Genomic DNA, 23,497 nt, shown 5'->3' with positions numbered 1-23,497 from the left:
TATTATTATTATTGCTAGAGCTGTAAAAAAATATAAAAATCAAAATTTTGAAGATTTCTGTACTTGAGCTGCTTGAAGGCAGTTTTAAATTTCCCATTCTACAATTTAATTTCTCATTACACAATCAAAAGATTGAAAATTTCACACAAACAAAGGTTGACTGCATAATTCAAATATGGTATAATTGATTGTGATTGGTAGGAGACAAACTAAAAAATTACAACAATATACCAAAACAAAATCTACATGAGGCTCAAAGAAAATTACTAACATTACATCAAAACATCAGTGAGCCTGTCTTATTTTATGATTTCAATTATGCTCTAACTTAATATACTAACCTTGAGGCAATCATTTTTCATGTCTTTATTTCAGTCAACACTTTCAGCTTGACTGTTATCTACCAATGCTAATAGTTAGAAGACATTAGTTTCACTGCCATGTACTGATGTGATTTGTAGAAGACATCAGTTTAACTGTTATCTGCTAATGTTAATTGGTAGAAGGTACCTGACATATGTTGGAGAAAAGAGACAGGCAGAGTCCAGATAGCAAACATTTTCAAAACTGTCAAATAGTCCCACTGTCTCCGTTCTCTACAGCCAAATTCTCTTCAAGCTATTTCATCAGGTAGGTATGTTTATGCCAGCAAGCACTCTTGATCAATGCTATTATTGACTTTCATGCTGAAAATTCAATGGCCAGTTTATTTATTCCTGTTTTTGTTGTTGTCCCAGGATTGATGTCCTGTCTAGTCTACTTTGATTCATGCCTCCAAAAATCCATTTCATATTTAACTCTAATAAGTCCATATTACTAGGTCCTGCTGACTCTTCCATTCTGAGCATATATGGAAATCTAATAAGCATTTGCAATTTAAATGTCCAATGTGAGACTCAGATTCCATTTCTTCTGTTGTCCAGTTGGCTTCCACTCAACAGATGGACACCACATCTGCTTTGGAGTAGTCATGATCTCTTTTTCTTTTTCCTACAGCTAATATCTATACAACAAACTACATCTATCTGGAATCCACTCTTTAGAAATATATCAACTTATAAAACCGTAGTTTATGTTCCTGTCATCTCTGTTGTGCGTTAGGCCCCTAACTGGTCTCCAGTGTCTAGCCTTATCTCCTACTCAAAAGTCTATCTTTCTTAAAGAATAAAGTCAGACTGTATCTTTGCTTTGGTAAAAGAAACTATAATTGTCTCCTACTGCAATCAGTTTGTATATAAATCCCTTTACAAGTTCTCTGGAGAAAAATCAAATGGATATCTTAGAGCTCGCTGCTCACCATCTTCTGCTATGCTCCAGAGGCCAGGATTTATTTCTTTGTTATTCCTGGAATACACCAAACCTATTCCTGGAAGTACCCTCCTTCTATTGCTTCAGTAGAATGAGGCCTGGAGAAAATATACTGGAATTTTGACTAGCTTGTTCTTGTGCAGGTATTATGTGAGCAATCCCCAGCTCCTTCTCCCAGTAAAATAACTCTACCTATTAGCAACTCGAACAGATCCCTAAGATTCAGTTAACTCTAGCTGTGTCTAGAGTCCCTACACACTTTGGGATGAGGCAATAGTGTAACTTTTATAAGAATGTTTTCAAGAATGGTACAGCAATCAGTCTTCTAAGATAGAATGTCCCTGTACTGAGCTGAGGACCTGTCAAGATTCTTGCTCTCTACAGTAGGTAAACAGAACTCTATCACACACCTCTCTGGAGGTACAGGTAACATCTCATCCTTTTGCACATCCATGAAGAAATCAGGGCATGGGAAAGCAATTCAGAATTGAGAACACATTGGTTGCTGTCATTGCTGTAATAGAAACCTGATTACCTGAGACCAAGAAGTAAATTAGTGTCTTTTCCCAGTATCTACAAAACTATGGCAGGTTATCTTGTAAATATGCAACTGGAAATCCCAGGTCTCTCATCATGATTGACATCACTAATATTGCAGGCTTTCTCTATGTTCATTCATTATATCTAGCATCCAGAAAGTTATGATTTTCTTTAAATAAACAAACTAAAGTTATCAAAGTCAATGTCTGAATCACATCTAGACACACAGGAGAAATAAGTAATAAAGATGGTGGCGAGAGGAAGGCCATATGACCCATGTTTGAATGACAGCATAGGAGACAGATTTGTGTAACTGTCTGAATGACTTGGCTCTCAACATGTCTATCAGCTTCTGTTGCAGTAGTTTGCATGTCAAGAGAAAAAAATGTTCTGGGAAAGATTTGTACCAAATAATTAAGGTTGTGTCAACATTGAACAGAAACTGAGCCACCAAGTCAGAAATCAAGTTCTGCTCTGGGGATTTCTTTTTCTTCTCATATTTGCTGATTCATTTCCCAGATTATTTTAAAAGGAGGCATAACTTAATCCTTCACAACAGATCCTAGAAGAAATGAAATCCTAGTTTTACTAAATCTCTTATGAAGAGAGTAGATGTCTCAAACTGTGTATCTTCCTTAGAACTTATGTATTGCTCTTTCTACTGGTGTGGAGAAGGAATTTTATCCCAGCGGAAAAGCACTTTGTCTAATTCTGGGCTCTAGGGGGGGCCGAGAATAACAGACATGAATATGACAGGGCATGTTTATGAAAGGCAGTGATGAACTTCGTCAAACTTGAGTCAGAGTGGCTTTTCTGTTCCAAAGGGCAGATGTAAGGTAAAAATATCAGAACCAAGGAATCTTTTTTTTTTTAGATATTAGAAAAATCTTTTACTACTAGACATATGAAAATAGAGGGTGCCTTTAAGTCTATATCTGCAGAAATTATGGAAGTGGGTTCTAATGGGAAGCCAAATCATGGTCATGGGATAAAGCACACCAAGAAAGAAACAACGTCCATCTCCTTCTGCTCTGGCTGAGTCAGGACCATGAACCTGAGCTAGCCTGGGTAGCCACAGTTGCTCCAGCCTGGAAAAGAGATGTCTTGCATATGCCCTGGATTCCGACCCTAATACATTTGCTTTACATGTTGGATTTTGTCTCTTCCACATTCAACTTTGTCTTCCTTTTCCTGCACCTCTGTCACTGCCAATATTCCAATTCATGCTGAGTGAACAAAAGCAGACAGATGCCACCATAGGCTGAGTACATATTTTTAACTGCCCACTAAGTCCTTTTGACTTGGTCACCAATCAGATCAGGCTCTTGACATCAATTTTAGCCTGAAGTTGTAATAACAGTCCATGTGTGGACCATTATCCTACAGAAAAAAAAATACTTTAGGGCCACCTATCTGAACAAGACTAATAGACCCTTTAACATTTCACCATAAGTTGGTGAGGAACTATTAGCAGTTAATGGATGCTAGAGAAGGGTTGTCATTTTCTTCAGTGGTATAGCCACTAAAAAGTTGCCCATGTTCTAGTAAGCAACCTCCTGTTCATGCTCAAATGAGAAACTCCAGTTAAATTCAGGATGCAGCACATAAAATAAGACAGGAAAATAGGAGGCGGAGCTTGTTGAGAGGAAGAGCTCCAACCAGAGAGGAGGAGTGAGAGAAGAGAATATAATGTGAAATTACTAAAATTATTATATAAAACTCCGAGACAATAAAATAAAAACACTAAAGAAGTCTCCAGGGTGCCTTTGCATTCAGCCAGTTCACCTGTAGACATAACAGCTATGCCACACCACTAAGAACTGTGCAGGATCCTATACCTGTCAAAAGGCCTTCTCTTCACCCTCTTTTAGCTCCACAGTTAGCATTAGAGGAGTCAAAGCACTCAAGGATCACTCCCTCCACAAAAAATGCTTGTAAGACTTAATGTGCTGCTAGCAGGGGACAGTGGGAGGAAGCGTTTTGTAAGTGCCTGCCTTGTTCTGCACGCTGTTGCAAGATCTCATAACTCAGTGGAGAAATGTTGGGAGGGTATTTACATGTACTGTGCACAGAATAAAGAGTGGAAATGCTGGAGTCTCCACTGAATTTAGAGGTAGGTGAAGTCTAAACTACTGTGATCAATGCAATTGATTCTATAAATAAGCAAAAACGATCAGTACTCCAGGCAGAGATACCAGAGTGGGCAGTGCAATGGATGTGAGACAGAGCACTACACCCTGGGTTTCAACAGGATGAGCTCAAAGGGGAAGCTGTCTCTCTCTACTTCTGCCTGTCCATTAACTGAAGAGTTGTATTGAATTGGACCCAAAGTTTACAGTTTAGATTTACCTACACTCATTTATAAAGCCTTCATTTGCATAAATGCTATACTTATTGTATTAACTGGACACATGTGGTTATTTCAAAGAAGAGCAACACTGAAACTGGATTTGGTAAGGGAGGAACAACAGCTCATTGTGCTTGACTCTTTACCATTTCCCAGGCTTGCAGGAATCTGGGTAAAACCTATAAGGACTGGGAATATGGTGGGTGGGTTTCCCTGGCAACGCTGTTGCACAATGGTAACCTCTGCAGTCTCCTCCCAGCCTAGCCTGTTTCAGGGAGTGGCTGCCCAAACCAAGCAAGGAGAGAAAGAAAATCAGGACCCTCACATGAAGAGTCAGGGAGGAACAAAAGAACATGGAAAACAGCCAATCAACGAGTTTCCTTACTAATTAAAAGGTAGTGAGCAATAGTCGCTAAGCTTCAAGCTGAAATGCTTAGCCACTGGACTGACAAAGCTAGAGGTTGCCTCATCAGCCCTGTACCCTTCAGTACTCTGTCCTCCTGCTAAGCACTCATGTCTTGGACATTTGACTTCTTCCCTTCCTGCCTTTTCTAGGCTTGTCTTCTCTGTTGCTAAGTCTGGAGACAGCTATCATGGCTCCACTCTGCAGCTTTGGCTTTTTCAAGGTCAGATTGGTGTTTCTCTTGTCCCACAGCTCACACTGAGTGCTGATGTCTCTCTGAGCCCACATTCTGTGCTAGGCCACAAGGACATAGCTAGCAACAAGGGAACTGTAGATTTTGGAGTCATGTCATGCGACTTATATATCAATAGGTGATTATACAACTAACCCCCTTTTTGGTGTGAAATAAGCTTTTTTTTTTTTTCCTGATTCTTCAAAGGCAGGATGCTTTAGGCTTGGGGTCAGCTGGTCATGGACCATATGGTGGCTCTTTATTATTTCTTCTGTTCAAAAATATCTTCTTTTTCGACTCTGTGACAGGGCATCCTACTCTTTCACCAAGCTGCACTAAGCCCTCTCTGCTATCCCATACCCTTTAAAGACTTCCTCTCAGTCCCATAACTTCCTTTTCCTGTCTGAGAAGGGTCCTATGGGCTGTATGTTTGTTCATGCTCTGAGCTTAGAGAGTAGTTACGTTTATATTTTCTTTTGTGCAGTCATCAGTGTGAGTCATGGGCTTTTCCCCAATTTTAGAACAAATACCCCTGAGCTTGTGGTACAGCCTAATGACACACAAAGTTATAGATAAACACATTACATCTCTCTGGGAGAAGTTAACATGGGAACATTGTGGAATCAGATGCAAACTTTTAATATAAAACAAACATTAAGAAATATTTGTGCTTACAGCAGGATGTACCAGATCTCTTTGAGAGCAAGTCATTTTTATTCTACAGTGGGGAACATAAAACATTAAGAATTTTATATAAATAATTTTTCATTTGTAAAGTTCAACATGCTCCGTCTCAGCAAGTCTCTCTGGAATGGTTTTTCATGACATTATGACCACAGACGTTAAGCCTTAATAATTACGACCTGCTGTGGACACTGCCCAGAAGTTTTTCCAGAGAACTCAAAAAATATCTTGGTGATGTGAAAGAAATATTATCAACATCATGTTTTAAAGATTTATTTCTCCAAAAACTTACACATATCCACATTTTATTCAATATATCTTTTTATCAGTTCATTTTTAAAGTGATGTCTGGTCACCTTGTGAAAAAGAAAGGGCTGTCCACCTAACTTCAGAAATCAAAGGAACAGAAGGCTCTAGTGCTTCATTACAATTATTGATCAAAGCCAAATAGAGATTGTCATTGTCATGAAGGGCAGCTTCACAGAAAATATGTCCCCTACCCTTCCTATCTTTTCATCAAACTTCTTAACTTTTTCTTATTGGTGGATGAATTTGAATTGGCTAAACTAATCCATGCATCAGGCATTTTTTGTATATCACATTGTTCTAAATGTTATGAGCATAGTACTCAACCCTAGATCCTGCCCTTAGTATCAGAACACCTCAGAATGTCCTTGTACTGAAGTATCTAAAAAGTTCCAGTAAGTTTCCCCAGAGAATTATGGGAGCTCTAAGGAGAAGCAATGTGGACTTCAGAGAAAGCTGACGATTCTTTGAGGAATGACCTGATAGAAACAAGGCAAGCATAACCTGTCTCAGGGAAGAAGAGCTACAGCATCAGGAGCAGCAGCCATTTGTTGTTAAAAAAAAAAAAAAAAAGGTTGAAAACACAAAGAGAACTGATGTTGGAGACCAGGACAGCAGTCAGTCAGCAGGAGTCAATAGACTGAGCTTGTTCCCTGGAGCATCTCATTGATTTGATCGATCATTGCCTACAAGTCAATCCACAGAGAGGAGTGATCTATTCTGTTATCATGTTACAACACATGAACATTTATTAACATAAAAAATTAGATTTAAAAACCTCAAAGTGGCTATGATCATGGCAGTTCCTAATGTTTGTGTGTCTCCTTCTTCTTATTCTCCTGAAAATTGATAAAAGAAAATCTCATAAAAGAAAGAGAAGACACAAAAACTAAAATCTGCAACTGAAGAGAGAAATATGCATAGGAGGAGGGGGGGAGGGGAAGGAGGAGGAGTATTGGAAGTGGAATGAGCACAATGGATGTGCTCAGAGTTCAGTTGGGGAAGTTCCAGCCTTCAAGAGAACTGTGACCTCATCCTGAATCCCAGAATTTCCCACAGCAAACCCCATTGCAAACCATGCTGTCATCCTTTTCTCTTTTCTCTTTATTTTTTTAATTATTGAGCCATATGAAAATGTCTGTTTCTGTAAAACTTCCCATTTTAGAATACCATCATAAATTAAAACATAAATGGGAAAATGATCTTTGCCCTTGTTCCTGACCCATTTGAAATATGAGTTTGAAAGAAAGTATTAAAAATATCATCTTACTTATCCAAGAGTACAGAAAGAGCATTGTAGATATGTACCATGACATCAAAGTACTTGAGTTTGAATCCCACCTGGATTAATTAAACACATGACTTTTGGAGGATTACTTCATAAGTTTGCACATTTTTCCCTATCTGTAACGTGGAAAGAAACAATAAGCCTACTTCATAGAGTTTCTGTTGGGTATTAAAGAGTTTGCACGTATAAAATGCTAAGCTAGTGCCTGGAACACAATGCACCCTTTAGTCATGTTTCCTCTGCCAGTGCTTCAAGAAACTGATCAATGTTCTGGCCCAGCCACATAAAACAATGGACATTGATGAAGATTAAACAAAGTTAGAAGTCACTTCCCACTTTTATTCGCATATTCCACATCCTCCAACACAGAGGACTGCCATATGGGACAGAGAAAATGCAGAACTTCTCTACCACTATAGTAGTCACACTTCTGTAATTGTCAATAGCCATAGATGCAACAGCAAAGACTCACAAGACAAGAGAGAGGACAGGACTGTGATGAGACAAACAGCTGTTCGGGGGTTGTGTGTAATTCACTCTGAGATGGTTGACAATGAATCTCTTGGAGTTTCTGATTCAGGAGCTGTAGCGCAGAACCTGGCAAGCAGAATTTCTAATGAGTTCCTAAGGGAGGATTGGAGCATGCCACTAAGAAGTGCCACCCAGGGCAATGGTCCTTACTTGGAGTGTAGGCTCTTGTGGGGTGTGTGAAGTTTGTGTTCTAACAATATCCACGTTTTCCTAACATTTCTTTTCTAATGTTCTTTCAGCGAAATTGCCACACTGGCTCTCCATCCCACCTCCCATTTCACAGTCTCTCCCTATCACTTTACCAGTGAAACTTGCTGTCTTCCCTCTCCCTGGCATTGTGCTAATGTCCAGAGCTCTCTCAAACATTACATGTCTCACAGTTCAAACCAAGACTCCTTTAACTAAAGCAACAAAAGTTTCTCATCTGTCTTTTCAAAAGACGCATTTCCAACAATCATTAAACAGTGAAATAAACCTATTATTGGTCAAATATATTGGGTTTTGATCAAAGCAATATTAATGGTGGAGGTACTCTGCATGAGATCAGAATTAGCTGGATTCTTTAACAAATTCTTTAATTTACACACATATCATATCTTCATCTCAAAATGCAGGTGATGATAAATTCCTCTGAGAAATGCTGGGAGAACCGAATAAGTTCATACACGGAATAAACTTACTAGAACTGTACTAGTCACAGAAGAAATACTAAGTGTTAGATACCATTATTTCTATTGGCATTGTTAACCATAGAGAATTGTGTCAAAGAGCACCCGTTGCTCTTGCAGAGGACCTGTATTCAGTTGTCAGCCCCCACACAGTGGCTCATGGAAATCCCTATCCCCAGTTCCAAAAGAACCAACACCATCTTCTTACTTCCACGGTTACCAGGAATGCATTAATATATGCAAGAAAAATACCCATATGCATAAAATAAAACAAAGAAATCTAACCTTAAAACTAATTCTAATTTTTAATTTATATGTAGGCTTTTTATGAAACTTTAAAGGAAAAATGTGTGAAATAATAAGCTCTCTGTAAAAAGCAATGCAATGAGCTGAAGAAGAGCTTGGGTCATTCTGAACTTCTCTTTCCTCTTTTCTTCTCTTCCAAGTGGAAATTATAGTGATTACCACTGGGTTTCCCATGAGAACCCAGCAAGTTAATGTAAATAAAACAAAGAACAACAATATTTCTATTGTCAGCTAGAAAATATAAAGTGCAAGCCAGTGAAATTTGCAACAGACCGTAAAAGATGGTTGCCCTTACCCTTTCATATAGTTCCAGCATACTGGGCATTATATTTCATAATTACAGGATATATGTTTCTCCTATTTTTAAACTACATTTTTAATTTAAAGAAAATTACATCATTTCCCCTTCCCTATCCAACCCTTTCCAGGTACTCTCTCTCCCATGCCTTCTGTGCCCCACAACTCTCAAATTGATGGCTTTTTCTTTGGTCATCACTATTGCATACACACACACACACACACACACACATGAATCCTGCAGGGTCTATTTTGTTATATGTGATTTCAGAGCTTAACTTTGCACTAAATAACAAATGGAGGGGCCAGATAAATGTGTTACAGTGTGGTTTGTATATTAGTGGAATACTATTTAGCTGTAAAAAAAAAAAATGCAGTCATAAAATTTGCAGGTAAATAGATGGACCTAGAAAATCTCACAGTGCGTAAGGTTGCTCAGACCCTGATAAAATGTTACATGGTCTCTCATCTGTGATTCTTATCTCTAAACCTTAAGATATGAGTCTACAACATGAAATAAGCACAGAAACCAGGAAAGTACAAAGGGACTATAGTGGGAGTGGAGGGCTCTCTTGAGAGGAAAACAGTAAGGTACAAGTGATATAAAATGGGAAATGAAAAAGTAGAGAAGGGCTCCAAGTGGGGTGAGGATCCAAGAGGGAGGAGAGAGGTCAATACAGAAGGAGAAGAGAGGAAACAGGACAAATAACATCAATGTGTGACAAAGCCTCAAGGAACCATATTATTTTACACTTAGTAGAAATTATACATAAGACATTTAAATATGGGCCGGGCGTGGTGGCGCACGCCTTTAATCCCAGCACTCGGGAGGCAGAGGCAGGCGGATTTCTGAGTTCGAGGCCAGCCTGGTCTACAAAGTGAGTTCCAGGACAGCCAGGGCTATACAGAGAAACCCTGTCTCGAAAAACCAAAAAAAAAAAAAAAAAGACATTTAAATATGTATTTATCTACATACACATATGACAATGGTCCCCAAAAGAACCACAGCCCCCCCCCAAAAAAAATAGCGGACATGAGAAATCTCCTATTGAAGTGTTGGTCAGGGGAGTCCAAGTGTCTCCCAACAGTCTAGACTATTGATGGTTGACTCCCAGAGGTTGAGGGTAAGACCCTACTGCTGAAGATATCATACACTTAGGATATAGGACTTGGATGATTCTAGCAAAATCTAACTAAAAGCCTCCTTCCTGAAGTCTAGCCTACATAGAACTAGGGAATACTGTGCATACTGCTAATGAAGGAAGCAAGCTTTATTCAGCTGCAGCACCTATGAATCTCAGCAATGAGCAGCATGACAAGATATTCATAAAGGTATAATAAGCGATACTCGCTTGTCCGTGGTAACCAACAGCTGCCTAACTGATCATAAGATCCACTCGAAAGGAAAGAATGTTTGTTCCCATGCCTGGGACTAGAAACCTAGCCAACTTCACAGAGTAAGTGAGGTCACAGATCTTAGAAAGAATCATCATTCTGCTAGACCAGCATTACTATATTCTAAACCTTCTCTTTATACCCACAGATAAATATACCCATCATCAAAGAAGTATCTCTTTACAGCAAATGGAGCTCATTACAGACAACCACAATTAGACATCATCAAAGACAAACAGATCATGAGGAGCCCAGCCCCATTAAAGACCAACAGATCATGGGGTGCCCAGCCCCAATGGATACATCTACATCACAATTCCTGCATTTATTCAGGGAACATTATGGAAGAAGGGGCAGAAAGACTATAAGAACCAGAATACAAAGCAGTCTGGTGTGAAACGGTCTCTCCTGGAAATAGTTACATAAACAAGACCAGAACAATGTCAGTATCAGTAGACATGCTAATGTGCAGAGGGGTTGTTCCATGGGGTCTCACCCCTGGACTGAGAAGTACCAGCAATTCATGACTGCTGGGAGAGCTGGCTTCTCCTAGTGATCAGCCCATTTCTCCTATTTAACAAGCCTGAAAGTGAGTGTGTCTTTATATTGTAAGCCTCTGCACTGAAGCTCTGTTGGGTAGCTGTCATTGCTGTGACATATCTTTAATCAGCAGTGCCTATGGGAACATTAGAGGCAATAGCCTCCATGAGTTCAGTGGGGGATAAAAGTTCAAAAGTAGATCCTAAAAATAGTGTGAAATATTTTCGACACGCATAAGAAATAAATAAATGTGTATGTGTGTGTATGTCAGGAACTGTAGGAAATCCATAAGGAACAGCAGTGAATTGGGTTCTTTAAGCAGTGCTCTGGAAACATATAACTATGAAGTCAGTTTAATTGCATCCGACCAATCAATTGCATAACTTGAGTTAAAAACCAAAAAAAAAAAAAAAAAAACCAAAAAACAAACAAACAAACAAAAAACCTATAGTAGAAGCTGAGGAAATGACTCAGGGGTTAAAAGTACTTGCTCTTGCGTGAGTTTGGTTCCCAGTGCCCACATCAAGCAGATCACAACATCCTGCAACTCCAGCTCCAGGGATGTCTAATGCCCTCTACAGTTTTCACTGCATCTGCACACATGTATACACAAACACATACATACACACATGTATGCACACACACATAATAATAGTTATAATAATAATGATAAGTAAATGAATAAATCTTAAAACTGTTCCTACACCAATATTCTGTTTGTCGTTTAGGACAGCACTGTGTAGAATACAGGGCCATTCAAGAGTCTCAGATAAAAAGGATTCAGGAAAGTCATTTCTTGAATGTGAAGTATTCATGATCAGGTAAGAAAAAAAATTATTTTATATCCATCAACCTTTTAGCTATGTGATTCTTTCCTTGTCAGTAAAATAAGAGTTTGGAATGTTCACACCTCACAGCTTTTATTCCAGTTTGAACTGCTTAATATCTCTGAAGCATGGAAAAGTCCACAATGCCACAGGTAGGTTACAGCATTAGGGAGAGCCTCCACTCCAGTTGTTGGGGTGCCCACATGGAGATTGAGCTGCACATCTGCTGCATATGTGCAGGGAGCCTCATTCTAGGACATGTGTGTTCTTTGGTTGGTTTCTGTGACTGGCCTCAGTGGGAGAGACTTGATGCACCAAGGTGGCATGATAACCAGGGGAGCTCCACCTTCTCAGAGGAGAAGAGGAAAAGAAATAGCGGAGGGTCTCAGTGAGGGGGAACCGGGAACATGGGCAGTGCCTGGGATGTTAATTAGTTAATTAATTTAAAAGTCCACAATAAATTTTTAAATTCTCTTTACTGGATGTAACCATGTCAGGTCAATAGAGATGAGTAAATAGATTCAGAAAGCAATTAAATGTCTGGGGTACGTAGGTTGACTCTGACCAGGAAAGATGGAGAACACTTTTAAAATAGAAAGACATAGTCAAAGATGCCTAGTGTCTTGCAGATTCATAGTCTTTGTTCTCCTGTCTTCTGAATATATTGAGCATGTCACAGATATCTCTGCTGCACATATCAGAGCCAGCATGTGACTTTTCATATTATCTAATGTAAAAGGAAGAAAGCATAAGGGAGGGATGATGCTGTGCTGAGCCCGGTTTGTGTGTACAAGCATGATTGTGTGGGATGCTGAGAGGGTAAAAGATCTTTCTGTACATGCGTGCCACATGTGCTTCTGAAATGCATTGGGTTGGGCTTGCATGAAGACTTGCCAGCTTTATAATTTCCTGCTCATGCCTAACATCTGTAAATTTCTCCATCATTATTTGTAAAACAAACATTAAAAATAGCCAAGTGGCTGCTTTTAAGACTCAACCACATTTGTACAAGAAAAAGACTTACTACAGAGTAGGTATCCCAAAAATGTGAGATCCCCCAGATAGAGGTAAATATTTTGGATCAGCTGTCTGTAGAAACAGAAACTTACATTGCATTGTATACAATTCTTCTTAGAATTTTTTTCTTCTCTTCCTAAAGCCTCAATTAGCTGAAAGGGAAGCCAGTTATGTCACAGCCATGTGCTATGGGATAGCTGTAACACTTGTTTGTGTAAGAAATGTGATTCAGTCAACTCCAGCGGTTTAGAATCTTGAGACGCATACCAAATTTTAAATGCCAGGGTTTAATTGAAACATGGTGTAAAGATGAAGATGTCTCCTTGCATTGAAACCAGCAGAACACTCCTAAACAAAGAGCAATCACAAATGGTAATTTAACTCATTAGATCCAATTATAGCTAGCATTTTAATGAAACAGAGAAAGAAAAAAAGGAAGAGTGGACTCAACAAAATGTCCTTTTTAAATGATTTTTACTCTCTAAAAGACAAATTGTCCTGGGAAGTTAGTTCTGACAACCCAGGGGACATAACTGTATGGAGAAAAATGATGTGCCATTTCCTTAGACATTAACAACACTCTAACTAGAGAGACTGCTACAGATGGTCAAGTGCATCTGAGGGTCATTCATTGTACAATCCTGTGCTGTAAAAACATTTTTCATGACAATCAGTGTTTCCCAGTGGTTATTAATTACCTCAAGCCATGGAACATTTTGAAAAAAATAAAGTGTGTCTGTCTGCAAAGCCCACTCCATTAAGTCAAGGGTGAGACCCTTCTGTATTGTGAGTGGCTAGGGAAGTACTGATCCCTAAATGAAACTGGAAAACCAAAACCAACATTGATTTTCACACCTGCTTTTCCCCTGAGACACGGCTCTAGAACATAAACTTTTTTACCATTAAACATTGGTTGATAGTCATTGATGTTTCTATATATCTCTGCATTTGGAATATGCTATCTCCAAATTGTATTTTTAATTGTTTCATTGAGTTTTTTCTCTAAGAATTGTATTTTCAGCCATGTATGGTGCTCCACACCTGTAATTTCAGCACTCAGCAGGAGTTCAACCTTTACTACATCATGAGCTCAATGTTAACCTGGACAAACTAGTGAAACTCTATCTCAAAAATAAAAATGGAGTTATATTTTTCATGAATAGATGATCTATTTCCCTGCTTTAACCAACATTCAGGATTTGTCATTAGTGTTACTGATGTTATTTCAAAGGGAATAACAGTTAATTACGATTCTCACTGAGTTCAAAACACCAACTGTGTATTTTTGTTTTCATAATAGGAAATATAAAATGGAATTAAATATTTCTTTGAGGTTTGAAGAGATGAGAGTGCTTGTTCTGCAAACATGAGGATCCAAGTTCAAATCCCCAGAACCCAAGGGGAAAAATTCATATATGGTTGCATAAACCTGTAAGACCAGCATCAGGAGGTAGAGACTAATTGATTCCAAAAGCTTACGAGCCAACCAGGCTAGCTGAAAGAGAAGCAGATGGGTCAGAGAGAGACCTTGCCTCACTATAAGAGGGAGTAAGGCAAAGAACCATAGAAAATCACACTCAAAGTCCTGCTCTGTCCTCCACATGCACACAGGAGCACACAGCTGCAGTCACGTGCAATCACCATGCACATAACACACACACAAACACACACGCACATGCACACAAACATGTACATATACACACTTGTAATCAACTTTAAACATAGAATTGGATTATTTTCTTCTATGAGTGTATTCTCACACATATATGCATATATACAATAAGTCAATAATTTTGATAAAAACTTTGTAAAATAGAATTGCACTCTTTTCTTTTGTAGATGTTCCATCTGTCACTTTCTAAGTTTCATTCTTTCCATAAGGTTTTCTGTTTTTATATTGTGATATTTTATACACACTAACTTTACATCTTTCCCCTGGTTACACTGTTATTCTTAGTTTCTAAGGCCCTAATACTGCTGTTTTCAGCTTGCTGTGTACTGGGTTCTGCTGTTACCTCACTCTCTGACTTAACTGTTTCCCAGTGTGCTCAGTCACTGGTTGTAGTGAGCCTGTTTTCAGTGACTTTCTCGTGGATGAATCTCCTAATCAGTCAACATGGATGGGACTATTCCTTCTTCATGACTTAGGGTCAGGGTTAATACACTAAGATCCTAGGCTTGATGAGTATCTCCAGTTAAAATTGCCAGGGGTGGAAATGTCTTCTTCCTGATAATTGTTCTGACTCGCTGCTAGTGGGCATCATTTTTCTACCCTAACATCTCAGTATTCTGAGAGTCCTGGTTTCAGTCAAGCTACAGCTCAGTTCTAGCTCTCACCTCATTTACAGCTCAGACTTTTCCCACTTTATATTCTCTCTGGTATCTTTGTTCCTGACATACAGCAATCCCTTATAATTTTTTAGCAATTTAAATAATGTTCTTGTTTTGTTTTGTGGTACTTTTGATCAAATCCAGGGACCTTGGCTATGCTGACAAGCATCTTACCATGAAGCTATATCTATTCCCAGCCTGTCAAGTTACTAATGTTTGAAAATATTTTAACATATATTATTACAGTATGCTTGCTATAATGGTATAATTTTTACACTTATTTATTGGGGGTGTACATTACTGTACAGTATACATACAGAAATCTGAGGATATTTTTCCAAAGTTAATTTTTCCCTCCCCAGATCAGACCCCAGGGATCAAACTCCATGCACATACCACACACACACACACAAGTGGCAAGTGGTTTTAATTCTAGTTTGAAATTAAAGTGTTTCAAAACAACAGAGACTAGTTGATTTAGTTCAATTGGTCATTGGGTTATAAATCATTGAATTGTTACTATTATATTCAGATGGTGAATAATGACATGGAAAAAAAAACCTGAAACAATGACCAATCTGATAATGTTAGTTTAAAGCAACAAGAAAAACTTATGGTAGCATAAGTTTTTATAGTAGTTTTAAAGGTGTGACTAGAGACACACCTTTAAATAAAGGAGCTCCTGGGGCCTTGACGAGACTTGAGACTCTATTTGATTCATCACTCAAAATGACTGTAATAGGATATAACATTCCTAATTGGAAGTTAGAAAAGAAAGTGATAATCTTTATTTCAAAAGCACTATCATTAAAATGTTTACACTCCCACTTTCCAAAGCTTGAGAATGTGCAGTCCGTCTCCACAAGATAATTTCCCACAATCCTCAGAAGTCAAGCCCTAAAACTACATGTACAAACATTCTTTTTAAGAAGAGAAATGTGGGGCTAGAGAGATGGCTCAGCGGTTAAGAGCACTGAGTTCAATTTCCAGCAACCACATGGTGGCTCACAACCATCTGTAATGGAATCTGATGCGCTCTTCTGGAGACAGTTACAGTGTAGTGTACTCATAGAAATAAAAATAAACAAATATTTTTAAAAATAAATAAACTTATTTTTAAAAAGAGAGAGAAGAGAGATATGAAAGAAAATTTGTTAGTGAGAGTAGGTGAATTTGTATCACCAGAATAGCCATTAACAAAGCTCTGGAATCTTATAGGGAAATCTCAAAGATTTGAGAAACTAGCTACCCTGTACCTGAGATGCAACAGTGGTTGCTACAAATCCACCAGCAAACATCTGACTGTGGAAAAAAAAGAAGAAGGAAATGAAAAACAAAAGTCACCCATTCACAAGCTTAAAAGACTCTACCAAAGGGAAATGATTCTCTTCAGCATTTTCTCCTGTGTCGTACATATGGAAGAACTGGTGTTTACTGGCTAAACTTTTCCAGTTATATTTTCATTCGACTGTAAAATCTTAAAACTTTGACAGAGAGCACAGTGGACTAAAATAACCCTGAACTTTTTTGGGAAATAACAGATTTGAGAAAGAAAAGGTTTAATTGTTGTGAATGGTTCACTCTCAACATGAGTCAACGAATGGTGCCCATCATGAGGTGAAGCCCATTACAGTGTCTTTCCGCATCCTGTTCCTTACCTGTCCACATGAAGAGTGGGCTGAAACTCCTAACCTGAAGGAGAAAAGTACTTTTGCTCTAAATAGTATATTTAGAGACCTGCTCTAAATATACAATTATCGAATATATAATTGTATACAAATTATTATATACAATAGTAATTTAAAGAAATTAGTGGTTTAAACAGCAAATTACATTTGAAGACATTATATAAAGTGTTCAGAGAACTTGGAATTCTTACTTTATTTAATCTCACTGCTGATAACAGAATAAGTATTTAAAGCAAAACATTTTCCTAAAGACAAAGAAATAAATCAAAATAGAAATTGTAGAATAAACATGTTCTGTTAATGAGACCATCTTATTTTTGAAAAGGCATCCAGTTACTAAATCCCTTAATTTAGCTAGTTGATAATGTTACTAAATAGTGTCAGAGCTTGGCAGAACTCAGTTCCAAGACAAGGTCTCCTCATGCTGCCCAGACTAATCTCAAACTTGAAACCTCCTATGCGGCTAAGACTACGGGTATGGACCACCTGGCCCAGCTTCACAGGAAAACTGCAGATAGCTATGTATGAAATTCTAGGGTCAATTCATTTTTCTATAATTATTTCTTCTTGCCATGCATCTTCTTGTCTTTAGTGTTATACTATCCAGGAGCATATCTAACATCCAGCTACATCTAAGACCTTGGGAACTGGAGTTTTAGCAGAATCTCCAGGTGATCATGTGCCTATCAAAGTTTGAGAAGTTTTAAGTCTGTCTGAAGAGACAGAACATTTTAGGGCTGGGAGAGGGCTTAGTTGGTAAAACTGCCTATTGCAAAATCATGAGGACCCACGTTCAGATCCCCAGCATCTGGTTAGAGTCCAGTCTGCCAGTCTAAGCAAAATGATGAACTTCAGGTCAGTGAGAGACCCTGTCCCCCAAAAAGTAATATGGAGCACTGTAGAGGAAGACAATCTATGTCCATCTCTGGCCTCTACACACTAACATGTGGGCAAGCACATCTGCACAGTACCACCCCTGCACACCCTCAGGGACGGAGGCAGAAGGAAGGAAAGAAAGAAAGAGATTTCTAATTGGACAGCAAATATAACATTGACAAAAATGTCCTGAAATTACCTATAGACTGTGAATACAAAAGGTAATGACTATTACATTAGGAAAAAAATGCTGGACAGTATAACTTAAGAGGTGAGTTTTATGTTGTCTGAATTATATCTTAATTTCCCAGAAATGGAAGGGTCAGTTAGAGTAGATGTGTTTGACTTGCACAGCTCAGATGAATGGAACCACATCCAACTTTTGGTTTTTGTTTTTTTTTTTTTTTCATCCTCAAGAAAATGTAGATGCCCCATTTCCTGGGGGCTCAGCTCTCACCAAGAAAATAAACCAGAGCAGGCTTTGACTCTCTCAGCCCTGATCACAGCCCTAAAAGCCAAGCTATGTCATCAGGGTATGCCAGGTTCCCCCCCCCCCAATGGAGGTGGGTTGGATATCACCCTCCCTCCATACTCTAGAAGAGCTAACCAAACTGATAATGGCTTTCCCAGGAAACAGCTTGCGGAAGGCTGTGACAGGCCAGGAAACCTGGGTATTCGGTCAAGCAGAGATTAAGGGAAGGTGTAAAGAGCCAGAAATACTGTCGGTCTACTACACAAGTGCTCACAGCCTGCCAGGGGCAAAAGAGAAAGGAAGACTTTGTTTCTCCATTCTATTATCTGCTGTCTGTCCCTTCCCAGCACCACTGTCACCAACCTAATGGAGGGGGGGGGGTCAGTTGTTGTTGTTGTTGCTGCTGCTGTTGCTGTTGTTAAAAAGGGCTCGTAGTTATTGAGATGCCACTAATAAAGAACTGGTCTCTGTTTTTCTATCCTACGTACAAAATCCTGAGGTCTATCTCCCCCGTTTAATCTCAGCTCCAGGGTGAGAAGGAGGTTGCCCATTCTCTCCCTAAGTAATCCGTGCTCAAGACCAGAGGACTTGGTAGAACTGGAGAGTGCACTATGGTGGGTTTCTTCAAAGACCCTTAGAGTTCTGATCACACAAATCTTATCACTGGAGCAAAGACTGGAACCTGATCAGATCGTGCCTGTTGAGCAGAGTTCCTCAGGGTAGCAGGAGCTGTAGACATTGACCAAGCATAGCTCTCCTTCCCCCTATGGTGACAAGCTTTAGGTCCCCTGTGGTGACCTGGTATCCCACCACCAGTAGTGGGGCGGGAACCACATGGGCTCAATCTGAGGGTGAGCGCAGCCTTTGAGTGCTCACCAGCAGCCAGCCTCATCCCATCTGCGCTCGCACCCCTCGCTTGTCTGGGAGTCTGGAGAGACAGCACTGTTGAGGCGCGCACGGGACCCACTCGTGTAACCCATGCTGCCCTCGCCCATACTTACAAGCTAGGGTAGTAGCCATATGGTGGCAGCGGGAGCTGTGGGTAGCCGTCGTCTCCCAGCTCGTCCATCAGCAGATAGTCCTGGCTCTCGTTGCGCCGCGTGCCCGCTCCAGAGGCAGCCTTCGGAGAGCCGCCCCTCCGGGTCACGAACCTCGGGCTCTGGCTCATGGCACAGTGCCTGGCCGGCCTGCACCCCTGCTTCCGTGGATGGGAACCTGGAGAGAAGGGGCCGCGTCACCAACTGAGCTGGCCCGGAGCAAAGCAATGCCAGGGAGAGGATAATGAGGGAATAGATGCAGATTCCTGACTGGCTAGGTTCTGCCAATGGCTTCCCTGCCCGCCAGAGTGGAAGTCACTAGTTAGGGGCTTGGGAGACAGCCGCGAAGGGAACCTTGACCTGAGCGCATCCGGACCGCGCAGACAGGCGGCCCCAAGCTCCCAGGCAGAGGGCACAGGCGGGGCCTCAGTGGCAGCCGCCAGGGAGAGCCGCTGAAGAGTTACTATGTCAACCGTGACTCTCCAGCCCTCGCCTCCCGCCTTCTTCCCCCACATCCTCCGTCACGATCCCCACCTTTAAAGGGATCGAAAGGACCGTCCAGAAATCCGCCGACCCCTGTCTGGAAGCCACAACTTGCAGAGCTAGAATAAACTAAACTAGTGGGAGCCAGGCACGCTCTTTATTTGGGCTTAGGAGGGTAAACTGCTCCCAAAGTAGGGTTCTTAAGTAACACTAAGGGAGGGCTTTGGAGGAAGTTTCTTTTAAGTAACACTCAGAAATCAGGATCTTCTCCTTCTTCCACGCTTCCTTCATTTTCTTGAGATGTTTCTCTCCCATTCCCAAGCTCCGACGTAATGGAAGAGCAGTCTGTGTTCTTACCGTGGAATGTTCCTGGTTCCTGAAAAAACCAACAGAAAAAAGGCATTTTCCGTTGATGTCTGCTTGCTTTAAGGAAAATCCTTCCTGATTCATTTGAATGCCTTAAATCGTGGCTCTGCCTGGTGTATTTTCTCCAATGTCCTAACTGCTTTGAAAACTTGTTTTAAAAATCTGATCAATTGGCATACATCTGTCAAAATCAAAACCTTCTCAACAAGAACAAATGGGATTTCTCTCACTGGTTAAAGTGCTTGGAGCAAAAGAATGGGGACATGCGTTGGGGTCTCCAGTATTTACATAGCAGTCTTCCTTAGTGAAGGGCATCTCTAATGTGAAGCTGGCTGGCCAGCTAACCAGTGATCCCTGCTTGAAAAAGTCTGGTGGAGGGTTGACAGAGAAAGAGAACTTAAATTGATGCACATGGGCATTCAAATTCCCCACCCTATGCTCAGTTGCACACAGAGACAGATACACAGAAAGTCACACAGAGATAGACTGACAGACAGACAGACACACGCACACGCACACACACACACACACAATAAATGAGTATTTGTAGTGGTTGAATTAAAAGAAAATTAAGAATCCATTCACTCACTATTCATCACTATTTAATGCATACCAACAACCATTTTAGGATTCAGGGGCAATCAGTTAAAGGACTGTCTGTCCTAACAGTGCTCCCAGGAAAGAGAAATGTTGGTTAAATAATCAGAACATATAACACTCACCTCTAAACCTTGCACTTGGAATCCTGAGGCAGAAGATTGGGGTGAGTTCAAGTCTAACCTTGACTACATATGAGTTCCAAGCAAGCCTGGCCTACAGAGTCACAATCTGCCTCAAAAGAAAAGATGAAGAAAAAAAAACATATAAATTTAAAAGCACATACAATCTTCTATCCCAGGTCCCTCAGAGACCAGTCTGCACAGGAGAGCACTAGGGCTGCAGAAGCAACATACCTTCTAGGACAGGGCCCCTTTCAGGCCTTCATATTCAGCCAGGAAGCACAAGTGAGCTCCAGACCTCTGTGCACCTTCCGTGCACGAGGAGAGCTTGCCTGCAGAGAGTACTCTGACCACAGAGATTCAGGAGAGAGTAGACTCGCAGGCGGGGTGACAGAGGCTAACAGAATCACAGGAGGAAAAAGCTCCAGTGATAGCTATAACAACTAGTGCCAGATATTACCAGATGGGGAAAGGCAAACTTAAGAATCTTACTAACAGAAACCAAGACCACTCACCACCATCAGAACCCAGCACTCCCAACACAGTGAGTCCTGGATACACCAACACACCCAAAAAGCAAGACTCAGATTTAAAATCATATCTCATGATGCTGGTAGAGAATTTTAAGAAGGAAATAAATAACTCACTTATATAAATACAGGAGAACACAGCTAAACAGGTAGAAGGCTTTAAAGAGGAAGCACAAAAATCCCTTAAAGAGTTACAGGGAAACACTGCTAAACAAGTAGAAGGTCTTAAAGAAGGAACACAAACACCCCTTAAAGAATTACAGGAAAGAGTAGGTGCACAAGCCCCTTCCGGTCCAACCAGCACCAGGGTAGCTAGGGCGCAGAGTCAGCTGACACCACCAGCTACCCAGGACAGCCACCACAGGATCTTAAGACTTCTGGTGAGTGGAACACAGCCTCTGCTCCAATCTCTAAACAGAGACAACTATAACAACTAACTCCAGAGATTACCAGATGGCAAAAGGTAAACGTAATAATCTTACTAACAGAAACCAAGACCACTCACCATCATCAGAACACAGCACTCCCACTTCGCCCATTCCAGGGCACCCCAACACACTGGAAAAGCTAGACCCGGATCTAAAAGCATATCTCATGATGTTGGTAGAGGACATCAAGAAGGACTTTAATAACACACTTAAAGAAATACAGGAGAACACTGCTAAACAGGTAGAAGACATTAAAGAGGAAGCACAAAAATCCCTTAAAGAATTGCAGGAAAACCAGACCAAACAGGTGATGGAATTGAATAAAACCATCCAAGACCTAAAAAGGGAAGTAGACACAATAAAGAAAACCCAAATTGAGGCAATGCTGGAGATAGAAACCCTAAGAAAGAAATCTGGAACCATAGATGCGAGCATCAACAACAGAATACAAGAGATGGAAGAGAGAATCTCAGGTGCAGAAGACTCCATAGAGAACATCGGCACAGCAATCAAAGAAAATACAAAATCCAAAAATATCCTAACTCAAAACATCCAGGAAATCCAGGACACAATGAGAAGACCAAACCTACGGATAATAGGAGTAGATGAGAAGGAAGATTTTCAACTCAAAGGACCGGCAAATATCTTCAACAAAATTATAGAAGAAAACTTCCCAAACCTAAAGAAAGAGATGCCCATGAACATACAAGAAGCCTACAGAACTCCAAATAGACTGGACCAGAAAAGAAATTCTCCCAGACACATAATAATCAGAACAACAAATGCACTAAATAAAGATAGAATATTAAAAGCAATAAGGAAAAAAGGTCAAGTAATATATAAAGGCAGGCCTATTAGAATTACACCAGACTTCTCACCAGAGATTATGAAAGCCAGAAGATCCTGGACAGATGTTATACAGACCCTAAGAGAACACAAATGCCAGCCCAGGTTACTATACACAGCCAAACTTTCAATTACCATAGACGGAGAAACCAAAGTATTCCATGACAAAACCAAATTCACACAATATCTTTCCACGAATCCAGCCCTTCAAAGGATAATAAAGGGAAAACACCAACAAAAGGGTGGAAACTACACCCTAGAAAAAAAAAGAAAATAATCTTTCAACAAAACTAAAAGAAGACAGCCACAAGAACAGAATCACAATTCTTAAAAAAAAAAAAAAAAGAAGAAGCAACAATTACTATTTTTTAATATCTCTTAATATCAATGGTCTCAATTCCCCAATAAAAAGACATAGACTAACAGACTGGCTACACAAACAGGATCCAACGTTTTGCTGCTTACAGGAAACCAACCTCATGGAAAAAGACAAACACTATCTCAGAGTGAAAGGCTGGAAAACAATTTATCAAGCAAATGGTCTGAAAAACGAAGCTGGAGTAGCCATTCTAATATCTAATAAAATTGACTTCCAACCCAAAGTTTTCAAGAAAAAAACAAGGAGGAGCACTTCATACTCAGCAAAGGTAAAATCTACCAAGATGAACTCTCAATTCTGAATATCTATGCTCCAAATGTAAGGGAAGCCACATTCATTAAAGAAACTTTAGTAAGCTCAAAGCACACATTACACCTCACACAATAATAGTGGGAGACTTCAACACACCACTCTCATCAATGGACAGATCCTGGAAACAGAAACTAAACAGAGACACATTGAAACTAACAGAAATTATGAAAAAAAATGGATTTAACAGATATCTACACAACATTTTATCCTAAAACAAAAGGATATACCTTCTTCTCAGCACCTCATGGTACCTCTTCCAAAATTGACCATATAATTTTGTCACATAACAGGCCTCAACAGATAACAAAATATTGAAATTATCCTGAGCATCCTATCAGACC

At 40.0% G+C, this 23,497-nt stretch overlaps 1 protein-coding gene across 1 annotated transcript in view; it reads right to left on the bottom strand.

Moving 5' to 3' along the window:
• Trpc6 (transient receptor potential cation channel subfamily C member 6) overlaps positions 1-19,495 on the bottom strand; it is a 117,253-nt gene extending 97,758 nt beyond the window's left edge. Inside the window, exon 1 of the mRNA XM_021172271.3 lies at positions 19,058-19,495. Within this exon, the coding sequence (XP_021027930.1) occupies positions 19,058-19,224 (167 nt within the window). The 5' untranslated portion in view covers positions 19,225-19,495. The remainder of the gene's footprint in view (positions 1-19,057) is intronic.
• Positions 19,496-23,497: the final 4,002 nt, after the last annotated feature.

The sequence above is a fragment of the Mus caroli genome, unplaced genomic scaffold, assembly GCF_978045245.1.
Source record: "Mus caroli unplaced genomic scaffold, Mus_caroli_1 scaffold_11, whole genome shotgun sequence".
Taxonomy (NCBI): domain Eukaryota; kingdom Metazoa; phylum Chordata; class Mammalia; order Rodentia; family Muridae; genus Mus; species Mus caroli.
Note: the sequence above shows the minus strand (reverse complement) of the source record. Positions and strands in the feature narration are given on the sequence as shown.